The 12,735-nt window shown below is 39.4% G+C and overlaps 1 protein-coding gene across 3 annotated transcripts in view; it reads right to left on the bottom strand.

Moving 5' to 3' along the window:
- CDKL2 (cyclin dependent kinase like 2) overlaps positions 1-11,597 on the bottom strand; it is a 36,031-nt gene extending 24,434 nt beyond the window's left edge. Inside the window, exons 1-3 of one of the 3 annotated variants that reach the window (XM_082463818.1) lie at positions 11,103-11,597; positions 8,562-8,760; positions 446-640 (exon numbers count right to left, since the gene is read on the bottom strand). In XM_082463818.1, coding sequence (XP_082319944.1) covers positions 446-640; positions 8,562-8,729 — 363 coding nt within the window. In that variant the 5' untranslated portion in view covers positions 8,730-8,760; positions 11,103-11,597. Of the gene's footprint in view, positions 1-445; positions 641-8,561; positions 8,761-8,838; positions 10,088-11,102 lie in introns of those variants that run through there. The other 2 variants (XM_082463819.1, XM_082463817.1) reach the window with 2 other exon arrangements.
- Between the last annotated feature and the right edge of the window lie 1,138 nt (positions 11,598-12,735).

The following is a 12,735-nucleotide window of genomic DNA, read 5'->3' as shown; positions in this document are numbered from 1 at the left end:
GGGTTCCAGCCCTGGTCCGGGAAGATCCCACATGCCACGGAGCAACTAAGCCCGTGGGCCACAACTACTGAGCCTGCACGTCTGGAGCCTGTGCTCCGCAATGAGAGGCCGCAACAGTGAGAGGCCCACGCACCCCGATGAAGAGTGGCCCCCGCTCGCCACAACTGGAGAAAGCCCTTGCACAGAAACGAAGACCCAACACAGCCAAAAATAAATAAATAAATAAATATATTAAAAAAATAAATAAATTTAAAAAATAAAGACTTAAAAATGCATAAATAAGACAGATTAATAAGTAGATAAATAGATGAACAGATATATAACTACATCATAAAACAAATATAGCAAAGTGTTCACAAGTATAGAATTCAGCGGTAGGTATATGGGTGTCCATTGTACACTCTTCTAACTTTTCAACTTTTTAAATAATTGTTTAAACACTTACATTGTGACTGTGACAAAATCCAATGCCACTGATAATCTGAAACAAATACTTTTGAGCTAGCTGGTAGTCTAGTCCATTTGGAAAGAGCTCCAAGTCATCAAGAACTGTATGGTCAACAAATTCAAAGACTAGGTACCATCGCTTTTTTTTCTTACACACTTCCAACAGATTCACGAGATTTTCATGCCTCAGTTGCTGTTATAAAAAGAAAAATACAGAATAGTTTTTAACAAGATCAAATTACTAGTAATTAGTCACAGTCTAAAAGAGATCTTAGCATGAGAAAAACATGTAAATAAAATGCATAAACGGTATAAATTGTGAAACTATATTTTGGTTTTTAAATTAGAGTCAAAAGGGCTTCCCTGGTGGCGCAGTGGTTGAGAATCTGCCTGCCAATGCAGGGGACACGGGTTCGAGCCCTGGTCTGGGAAGATCCCACATGCCGCGGAGCAACTGGGCCCGTGAGCCACAACTACTGAGCCTGAGCGTCTGGAGCCTCTGCTCCGCAACAAGAGAGGCCGCGATAGTGAGAGGCCCGCGCACCGCGATGAAGAGTGGCCCCCACTCGCCGCAACTGGAGAAAGCCCTCACACAGAAACAAAGACCAAACACAGCCAAAAGTAAAAATAATAAATAAATAAATAAGAGTCAAAAGACCATACTGCTCTATTCTCCTCTCAGAGAACACAATAAAGCCAATGAGAAAAAGAAAGGTAGGTCCATCTTTGATGAAACTAAGAAGGATTTATGACCCCTACCCACAGCAAACGAGGTGGCACTGTCAAGGTCAAACAGGAGTCTAGGAAGATACCAAGAGATCATCTGTGGCTACAAAGCTGGCAGAGCAGAGTTTTCCAAAGTTGGTGACATAACCTGAAAAGAAAAACAACAACAACAAAAAACCTTCTTTGGTATAATGAGAACAGGGCTCATAGACTGTCAGTGAAACCATCTCTAGAACTGAATGGCACCAGGGAACAGGAGGGGAGGGGCTCTGAATAATCACATAGGAACTCATTTGCTGGAAACAATCTGTCAGTGAAGCCAAGTGGAAGGCAAAACAATTCATTATGAACAAACCTGCAACTACAAGTTTCAGAGAAATTAAGGATAACATAAGTCAATCCCACACTCAGCCTTGTGTTGTAAGGAACATCGTTGTGAACCATGGTGGATTCCTGCTAGCCTGGAACAAGACCACAGGTTTTCCTGAAAATGAACCTCCTACAGATAGCTGGTCCAGTAGGGGCTCACTTTGTTACAAGATAAGAAACAATCAAAAAGGAACCAATCCAGTCTCTATTCAAAGATACTATAAGAAAAGAGAAGGAAACACAAATGGCAGATGAACACTCACCAGAAAATGTTGCCTCTTTTTTTTTTTTTTTTTTTTTTTTGCCACACCATGCGGCTTGCGGGATCTTAGTTACCCGAGCAGGGATCGAACCCGAGCCCTCGGCAGTGAAACCACAGAGTCCTAACCACCGGATAGCCAGGAAATTCGCTGTTGCCTCTTTTTTAAAGAGGAGGAAACTACTAGAATACAGTCCTCAAAATCCTCAAGGAAAGAAAGAAAATTTATACCCAAAAAGATTGTCATTCAAGAAAAAGACAGCAGACGGCTTCCCTGGTGGCGCAGTGGTTAGGAATCCGCCTGCCAATGCAGGGGACACGGGTTCATGTCCCGGTCCAGGAGGATCCCACATGCCGCGGAGCGGCTAGGCCCGTGAGCCACAACTACTGAGCCTGCGCGTCTGGAGCCTGTGCTCCGCAATGGGAGAGGCCGCGACAGTGAGAGGCCCGCGCACCGCGATGAAGAGTGGCCCCCACTCGCCGCAACTGGAGAAAGCCCTTGCACAGAAACTAAGACCCAACACATCCAAAAATAAATAAATAAATAAATTTATAAAAAAAAAAAAAGAAAAGAAAAAGACAGCAGAGAAAATTTTCTGAACATGAGCAGTAAATCCATTAGTGTAGGACTAAGTGTTATACAAATGTGGGTATCACAGTTACAAAATAGAAAGTGAATATTTAAAACCTAACAATGTACAAATGATACTAGTAACAAACTTAGGAGAAAGAAGAGAAGATGCAAACAAAATAAGAGAGTATGAAAAAAAAAATAAGAGAGTATGTATGTGGATTTCCTTGTCAATGGGACAGAATTATATTTTTGACCTGAAATTTTTAATTATAAGGTCTAATTATATTTACAGGTTTAATGGTAAGCACTAAGATAAAGAAGACAGCTTCTAAAATCAGATGGTGGATGAATGGGAGAGAGGAGGAAACAGAAATATAATAATTACAAAGGATTAACTATATTATATAACTCTATAGTTATAAAGGTAACAAAAAGTACAAAATAAAGCCTTTCCAACAAAGTATAATTTATAATTGTTATTTAATATTTTATGTAAAAGTTAATCTTCTGAAGACTCAGGGAAATCATTGTAGATTAAAATAAGAAATAAAGATTTGCATTTATAAGAAAAAAAAAGCCTTTCCAAATTACCAAAGGAAACACATCCAATGTTTAAAAAGTAATTGGGGACTTCCCTGGTGGCAGAGTGGTTAAGAATCCACCTGCCAATGCAGCGCACACAGGTTCGAGCCCTGGTCCAGGAAGAAAAAGCCTGCGCTCAGCAACAAAGACCCAACACAGCCAAAAATAAATTTTTTTTAAAAAGTAGACTATATAGAAAAATATTTTTAAAGTAGTAATAAAATACATAATATTATAAATAATAATAACTAACCCCTACATAATGCTTACTATGTTCCATTACCTTAAGGACAAAAACCCTATAAAATAGTTGCAATTATTATCCTGTTTTACAGATGAGGAAACTAAAGCACATAGAGGTTAAGTAACTTGTTCAAGGTCACACAGCAGTAACTAGTAGAGGAGAATTAGAACCCAGGAATTGTAGCCTCTGTCTTTTCCTGAAAACATTTCAGTTTTGTTTAGTTCCTCCTTCATGTCCAGAACATCTGCCTTATAAACACACCCAGACCTGCAGCTGACTTGTATACAAAATATTTAGATTTCTTATTCTTTTTTTTTTTTTTTTTTAGATTTCTTATTCTTAACCACTAAGCCATTCTGACTCTAGAGGGGAAAAAAAGGAAAACTAAGACCAAACTTATGTTACATCATAACTATAAATGGGCTAAACTTAGCTATTAAAACAAAAGATTCCAGGTTGGATCACAAAGCACTTTCCAAATATATTGAGTGAATTAACGCATATCCATACAATGAAATAAAATGCAGCAGTTAAAAAGAACAAGGCAGTTTTATGTCCACGGGTATGCAATAATCACTAAGCTACATTAAGTGGAAAAAAGGCAAGATGCAGGTCAGTGTGTAGAATATGCTGCCATTTGATATATGTACACACACCAGAATTCCTCTGATGGATACAGTTGCTTATGGAAGGTATAACTAAATAGCTGGTACACAAAGGTGTCAGGGAAATACATTTTAATTTTATAGTATATTCATATGTTACCTTTTCAAAAATTAAAATAAGTAGATAAATAAAATTTGTATCAGTGTGTTAAAAGATAAACACGCTAAAATTGACAAGAGTTTATTTGAGCAAACATTGATTTAAACTGGGCAGCACGATACTGAAAGAGGTTAGGAACATTCTACTGGTAGAAGCTAAGGGAAAGGGTTTCCCTGGTGGTACAGTGGTTAAGAATCCGCCTGCCAATGCAGGGCACACAGGTTCGAGCCCTGGTCCAGGAAGATCCCACAGGCCACAGAGCAACTAAGCCCCTGTGCCACCACTACTGAGCCTGCACTCTAGAGCCTGCAAGCCACAGCTACTGAGCCCTCGCGTTGCAACAACTGAAGCCTGCGTACCTAGAGCCCATGCTCCGTAACAAGAGAAGCCACCACAATGAGAAGCCTGCCTGCCACAACGAAGAGTAGCCCCCGCTCCCCACAACTAGAGAAAGCCCGTGCGCAGCAATGAAGACCCAACGCAGCCAAAAATAAATAAATAAATAAATTTATTTTAAAAAGAAAAAAAAGAAGCTAAGGGAAAGGCTTTTATAGAGCAGACATGGAAGCAAAGCAAGTAAATCATTTGATTGGTTCCAGCTTAAGTGGTTGCTTTACTTGGGAAAGCCTAGTTGACTGTTTGTGACTGGTTGTGCTTAACTTACAATGTCTTAACCTTGAGCATTTACAGGAATTGGGTCTGGCTTAGGTTTCCTTTGATTTGTTTACATAGGGTGCCAAGGCATTAGAGCCACCTTAGTCTAATGGCTTATTGTTTCACTTGGTTTTTTATTATAAGTACACACACACACACACACACAAACTTCTAGTAAACTTAAATTTTAATAGGTATGTAGAGAATTCCCTGGCAGTCCAGTGGTTAGGACTCCACACTTTCACTGCTGAGGGCCCAGCTTCAATCCCTGGTCGAGGAACTAAGATTCTGCAAGCCTCGCAGCCAAAAAATTAAAACATAATAAAAGGTATGTAGACTTCCGGTTTCCTGTTCTACATGCCTTTTATTATTTTATAAAAGTAGACTAAAAAATCCACAACTCTTTTTGGATTCATAAGAGATGAGAGGACGTAGGGCAAACCACCGGCTCCAAGACTGGAGAGACAAACCAGCAAACACAGGGAGTCTCTGCTTACTGGAACAGAGACTCACGAGGGCACAGCTCTGTAGGAACCAATGCCAAGGTAGGAAAACCTGAACTGCAATGGATAAGTTATCGGAAGCTCAATGCGGCCAAGCCCGAGAGTTAAAAACTTCAGGGAAATCCACACAACACTGTAAGATGTTATTTCTAGGAGCTCAGCCAAGTTCCGATGGTAAATTTCGGAGAAGAATCTCCTTCAGCTTTCACAGGGAGAGGAAAAAAGGAACCATTTGGAAATACGCCACAGCACTCTGTCCTTAACAAGGCCTGCCCTTGGGGGGAACTAGTTAAGCAGAGCCTAACCAGCTGAGGAAGGGAGATAGCCAACTCCAGCCTACTGTAGCCATCTTATCCCACCTAAGGAGGGGAGAAAAAGCCTGAAGAACACTTGTAAAGTTCACAGGCTAGCGGCATAGGCTCACTGAAAGACTGAGACCTAATCATGGCACTACAGAACATTTCCCTTCCCCCAACCTCACCACCACATTACTAAAAGCCTATTTACAGCACTTCCTTTTACCTGGTACATCATGCCCAGCTCTGAAGAAAAAAATTACAAGGCGTACCAAAAGACAAAAACCACGATTTGAAGACACGGAAAAATCATCAGAAGCAGACGTGGCAGGGATGTAGGAATTATCAGACCAAGAATGTAAAATAACTAGGATTAATTTGCTTAGGGTTCTAATGGGTAAAGTAGACAGCATGCAAGAACAGATGGGCGATGTAAGCAGAGAGATGGAAATCCTAATAAATAATCAAAAGAAATGCTGGAGATTAAAAAAACAAAAAACAGGGACTTCCCTAGCAGTCCAGTGGTTAAGACTCTGCACTCCCAATGCAGGCGGCCCGGGTTCGATCTCTGGTCAGGGAACTAGATCCTGCATGCCGCAACTAAGGAGCCCGCATGCGGCAACTAAGAGCTCTCGTGCCTCAACTAAGACCCGGTGCAGCCAAATAAATAAATAAAAATTAAAAAATAAAAAAAATTTAAAAAACAAAAGCACTGTAACAAAATAAGAATGCCTTTGATTGGCTTATTGGTAGACTGGACACAGCTGATGAAAGAATCTCTGAGCTAGAGGATATCTGAGTAGAATGCTCAAAAACCAAAAAGGGAAGAGAACACGGACTGAAAATCTTCTCAAGCATATAGAAATAGACCTAAGAAGATAGCGAGGAAGAACTGGGTCAAAATCAATAACAGGAGAACAAAGAGAATTAATCTCAGGACTCAAAGCTGATTTTGCTATGAAGTAACAGATATGGAACTGAGGTTAGATTTTTGTGTCCTCTTGGGACTAAGAGGGAAGGAAGAGTCAAGTCTAAATGTCTTGCAAAGGCGGGGTCTTTCAGAAACCACCTCCAGTTTAAGCTGGGACCCTAAGGGCTACACCTTCCCCAGTGAAAATGAACGGAAATGAACCAGTCCAGGCTTCACATCACCTGTACCTTGAACTTGGATTAACATACTAGACTGGGAGCATCCCCATGCACCTGGCAGAAGCAAATGAATATCCTCTCTGGAAGAAGATAACTTTTATCTATCTTAGCCTCAAAACATTTCTACAAATAAATTTCCAAAAACAATATCCAATATAAATAATAATGAAGAACACAGAAAACAAGACACTCTAAGCAAGTACTTTGAACTTACTGAGGAGGCACTGGGCTGGTAGTGTGCCTGTACCAGGACAGGGAAAATTTAATGTAGATCAGTGTAACTAGTAAAGGTAGTTAATCCCTAAGAGGGGTAAGAGGAATCCAAGGGATATGTAAAAATATAGCAGGGGTTTCCCTGGTGGTGCGGTGGTTAAGAATCCACCTACCAATGCAGTGGACACGGGTTCAAGCCCTGGTCCGGGAAGATCCCACATGCCGTGGAGCATCTAAGCCAGTGCGCCACAACTACTGAGCCTGCGCTCTAGAGCCCATGAGCCACAACTACTGAACCCACGTGCCACAACTACTGAGCCTGCGCTCTAGAGCCCGCAAGCCACAACTACTGAAGCCCGTGGGCCTAGAGTCCATGCTCTGCAACAAGAGAAGCCACCGCAATGAGGAGCCCGTGCACTGCAAGGAAGAGTAGCCCCTGCTCGCCGCAACTAGAGAAATGCCCGCGCGCAGCAACGAAAACCCAACGCAGCCAAAAATAAATAAATAAATAAATTTTTTTTTTTAAAAAAGAAAGAAACTCAGGAATAATTGATAAATAGTGAAAAGGATAAATATTAGGTATTTATTCGAAGGAATAAAATCTTACATAGCATATACTCAGATCACAGGGCAACTGGGTCAAAAGTAAATAACCAAGGAGAAAAACCTAGAAATTTTCCACATGTTTGGCAATTAAGGAAAATGAGAAAATATTTTGAACTGCTAATCAAAATTTCTAGGATACATACCAAGCTGTTCTTAGAAGGAAAGTTATAACCTTAAATGCATATATGAGAAAAAAAACCTAGAAATTAAAGAAGTAAGCATATAACTCAGAAGTTTAGGAAAAAGAACTGTAAAATAAACCCAAAATAAGTAGAAGGTATGAAATACTAAAGAACAAAAATTAATGCAATAGAAAAGAAATACACAACAGGGAAGATCAAGAAAGCCAAACATTGATTCTTTCTAAAGATAAATAAAATTGATAAACTTCAGGTTAGACTGATGGGGCGTTGGTGGCAGGAGGGAGTTAACATAGCAGGTCTGAGACTTTTATCCCTAGAAAATTGGCTTGCAAATGAGCCCTTGTTTGCTACCTGGGTACTTGGGTTTCAGCAGTGTTCCTTCATTTCCAGAACTGATAAAGTGGCTCACCGTGCAAACAATATGGTTTATGCTGAATACCTGCATTTCTTCTGAGAGTCTGGGATTTTGTTATGAGCCAGGCAGGGGGTACCTCTGTGACAAGGCCCCAGGAAAATTCTGGGCACTGAGTCTCTAATGAATTTCCTTGGTGGACAATATTTCACACGTGTTGTCATAACTGATTGCTGGAGGAAATAAGTGCATCCTGTGTTAATCCACTGGAAGAAAAGTGACAGGTTTCCTCTGGAATTCACCCCATGTGTCTTTTCCCTTTGCTGATTTTCCTTTATATCTTTTCTCTGTAATAAATCATAGCCAAGAGTACAACTGTTTGCTGAGTGCTGTGAGCCTTCCTAATGAATCATCAAACCTTGCGGTGGTCTTAGAGACCCCCAACACAGTTGTTGGTAGATAGATAGATAGATAGGCAGATAAGAGAGAAGCAACAAATAATATTAAAATCATGTTTATATTCATGAGATAAATGAATATGTATATGTAATCTTGTCGTTTACTGCCAAAAAAAGAAGAAATTTATACTTTAAACCAAGTTATGCATTTTTTTAAAAAAATTACTGTCACTTAAGAAACAACTCATTTTTTTCTCAATTCAAAATATGTGATAACTTACCTTAAGTAACTTGATTTCTCGCATAGCAATTTTTTTAACCATTTTGTCATCATCACTTTCTAAGAACTTCTTAATGGCCACAATTCTTCCACTATCTTTATTCCTACACTTCATCACCATTCCATAGCTCCCTTCTCCAACCAATCCTAGGTTCTCATATTTTTCCATTTTAATTAAAAACCAGTAGGAATTTTTCTTGCTGTGGAAACCAAAACATAGAGTTAATTATGTTGAGTATATTAATTTCCTTCACCCTCCCAAATTAATTCTTCCACACCTGTTTTCCATATTAGTGCAGACACTGCATCGATGGCTGCCCTGTGTAATGTTTCTGCATCTAAGTTATGTTTTCAAAATATTCACATACAGTTCATAATAGACAAGGCAAATGGAATTGAAGCCATTAACTTCAAATTTAAATTACTAAATGTCATGTTAATGAAATTTCAATATATTTTTAATTAAGATAAAGCAATACTTGAACTATTATACAAAACAATAACAGTTTACTTTAGAAAAACACAATTCCTTTTCACTTTAAGGTGAAAAAGGCGCAAGTGAATCTGGTTACAGTGAAGATAAAATTTATTTTTTTACATCAGGTTTAAAAGATCAAAGTTGAGGATCTTTATGCGCTTTCTAGTCTATTGGGAAAAATATTACCAAGTTAACACTAACAACTTCTGATCAACTATTTTTCTTTACTTTTATTACCATAGTAATTAAATTCCTATATTGAACATATAAAATAACAGCAATGACATCACAGTATGTAAGCAGATTTTTAATAGTTAAATGTTAGTGTACCAAATACAGTATTTCAAAAATCCTTTTAATGATTAATCACTGTAAGTATGATTATTTGAATTTTGTGTTTAGAATTCTTTTACATCCCATTATATGACATTTTCTGGATGAAGGCAATCCTAACAAAATCTTTCTTACTTTACTAATAATTGGTGAAGGACCAGCAATCATTCCACTACATATTTTGGTATAGCAAAAGACTTTTCAGCCCAGATACGGTTAGATTTTAATTCATAAGTTTTGATCGCCATGAAATATAAAAGCTAATAAACTACAACTTCAAAGTTAAATTTATTTTTACAATCTGATTGTGAAATTAAATTCCAGAAGCAAAGAATAAAAAATGTTTCTGTTAATCCCAACGTGGTTCTAAAAGTTTTTTGAGGAAAAAAATAGTCTATTGGTAACTATATATTCAAATGATGATTCATAGTTGAATTTTTTTTAACCTGACAATATAAAAACACTCATTCAAAAAACTTGGAAAGAAAAAAAATTCTTACCTATAACATTAGTAGTGTACCTACGGCAACCTAAAATTAATTTACCCAGATTGTGAATTGTGATGTTTTCCTTGCTTCCCTATTGGTACACTGATGACAAAGACAAAACAAATATCCTCTTTGTTCTAGCAAACTGTGATAATCCAATGTATACAATACATTTTCAACAGTTTACATTTGACAATTTAGGGGATATATATATATATAATTATTATATATATATATAATAATATAGTGTATATATATATATAGTTATATATATATAGTATATATACATGGAAAGTCAGAAGACTGATCTTCGGGAGGGAAAAAATAAATAAATCCCAGTCAACACCAACCCAATTATTTCATTATTTTACTACCAGCTTTGATAGTAAGTTCTACTATAAACTGTTTACAGAACAGTGTCTCTGACACTAACTTTCTATACATTTGACATTTTAACTTCCATTTAACCTCTATTAACTTTTTTTTTTTTAACATCTTTATTGGAGTATAATTGCTTTACAATGGTGTGTTAGTTTCTGCTTTATAACAAAGTGAATCAGTTATACTATTAACTATTTTTAAATAAACTGTCAGTGTTTGAAAAAAATTTCTCAATGTAATTCTCTCTCTCCTTTCTTTAATTTTTTTTTCCTTCCACTAAAACAGCATATTTTATTAAGGACTAGACTTTAGGCTTATCATACCAAGGACAAAAATAGCTGGAATCTATAACCTGGATCATTTTAAAACATTTGCAATTAGTGTCCTCAATATTTGGAAATGCAAAGTGAACACAGTTAAAATTACCTTAAGCATGTCTAAGAGGTTCTGAAGCATGTCACAAGCTAACATTCTGCAAGTTGACTACTCCAGGTGTATTCTCCAACCAACTGCACATTTGGTCACAGCACACTGAACACACCTGCTTTTTCAAGTGGCACTTCCCACAAATACTTTAAAAGTATCAAGGCTTAAAAAGCCTCTTGTTTCCTGAAACAGTTACTCATAAACCATAACTTCTCATGCCTTCTACTTGGGAATGTTAAGGGTTATACAAACTAAAAGGAAACCTGGCCAATTGGCAATGTGGTAGTTCTGGACATGTGCCATGGAAGCATATGGTTCTCATACTAATAATTTAGATAATAAAAAAATGCTATTTTTTATTTTGTTAAAGACAGGTTGAAATCTCTTATAGATAAAAGAACGAGATAATAGAAGCTTTCAAAAGTATTATACTTACTGTTTCTTTTAAATCCTTTGGCGTGGAAATACCCAAAGGTTTTCAACTTGGAAACAAAATTGAGGTGAAATGCATCTCGTTCGCAGGTCTAAAAGATGCTGACTAGCAAACTAGCAATTCTACTGCTGTCGCGATTTCTTCCGCAGACACAGTCAGGGGTCCCAGGTGAAGCAGGCAAGGATGCCGACTGGCCTCAACCCACCGCAAGTTCACACTTCGGAGGACCGCGGGCCGCATGCTGTCGTCGTCAAGGCAACGACCTCACTCTGTCCCCAACCATAGGCACAAAGTCTCCAGAGAGAAAAGGCCGGGGTCTAAATGCGTCCACGGCAGGCACCAATACCTGTTAAGGCCAAGGCCTGTAGGGAAGTTAGCTGGGGTGCTAGGGCACCGCCTCCCAGCTCCTAAGGCGCCCGGTCCCTGGAGTCTGTGAACCTGCTCGGCTCTAGCTAGCCCTGGGCCAAGGCTTGGCCACCAAGCTGCAAGGGGCGGATCCTCACCCGCCCGGGCCCGCCCCCGAGTGCGCCAAGCCTCCCGTGTTCTGATTGGCTGGGTTCTGTCGTCGAGATCTCTGATTGGCTTAGCGCCAACCACCCATCTAGTTCACCTGGGGCTTGGCTCAGGTTCTGATCACTGATGCGCAGACGCCAGCATCAGCACACACCTACCTTCTCAAGTAAGGAAGCACCTTTCTGCCTTCACCGGGAGACCGCTCTTCGCGACTGAGGACAACAGGCGATTCTGGTGCTCACGGAGAGGCTAAAAGTGGTGGTGGTTTTGTAGGATTGGGTGAAAATGGAAGGGGGTGACCGTGCAAAGAGCGCCATGAAGCGTTTTTCAAGCTCCTCGGCTGGGCCGGGGAGTGGGCTCTGAAGCCCCTCAACCGGGAAGGTTCGGGCTTGACGGCGATTCGACGCTTCCTTTCCGGTCTGGGCAGTGGGGTCAGTCTGCCAGGTAGGAGATGAGGGTGACAGTCTAGGAGGTGATAAGTAGGCGAGGCAAGGTGTAAGTAGGTAAATGATGACAGAACTGGCGTTAGAAGGGACCCTGGGGAGGACAGCCTGGGCAATGAAAGTGAGGGAAATACTTGGAGATAACAGAAGGGGAAGAGAGGACATGAATGAAATAAGAGGAAAAGGGCTAAGACGGTTCGGGAACTAAAAGACTTGAGCAATACTGGCGTATGACACACAGCCAAATAGGGTGCAGCTGGGGATGCGATGTTTAAGGCACAGACCAACTCAATCCATGATTAGGCAAGACGGGTAGGTCAGAATCATGCACATGCTGAAGTCACACAAGAAACAGGGCTTTCCTCATTTTCAAGGAATTTGGGGTTTAAGCCATACCTCTGCAGTGAGGAAGCCTTAAGCACTCAGTTATTTTCATGTTAAATCATAAAAACTAACCATTTTATAATTCTATTTGGTTTCCATAATACCATGATCCAGTTAGGAGAGTGTCCTGGATAGCAGGTATTTATACCCATAGTCAATATTAAGGTATTAATTCCTTCTTGTATACAAAGAAATAAACATTCTGGTTTATAAATAAGCTTTTGTGAGTTTTCTTAGAATGAATTAATCTTCCAGTGCCGGATCACCTTGATCAAACTGCTTAAAATCCAGTTCCT

The sequence above is a fragment of the Balaenoptera physalus genome (genome assembly GCF_965194825.1).
Source record: "Balaenoptera physalus genome assembly, chromosome: 5".
Lineage (NCBI taxonomy): Eukaryota > Metazoa > Chordata > Mammalia > Artiodactyla > Balaenopteridae > Balaenoptera > Balaenoptera physalus.
This window is presented reverse-complemented; position numbering and strand designations above follow the sequence as displayed.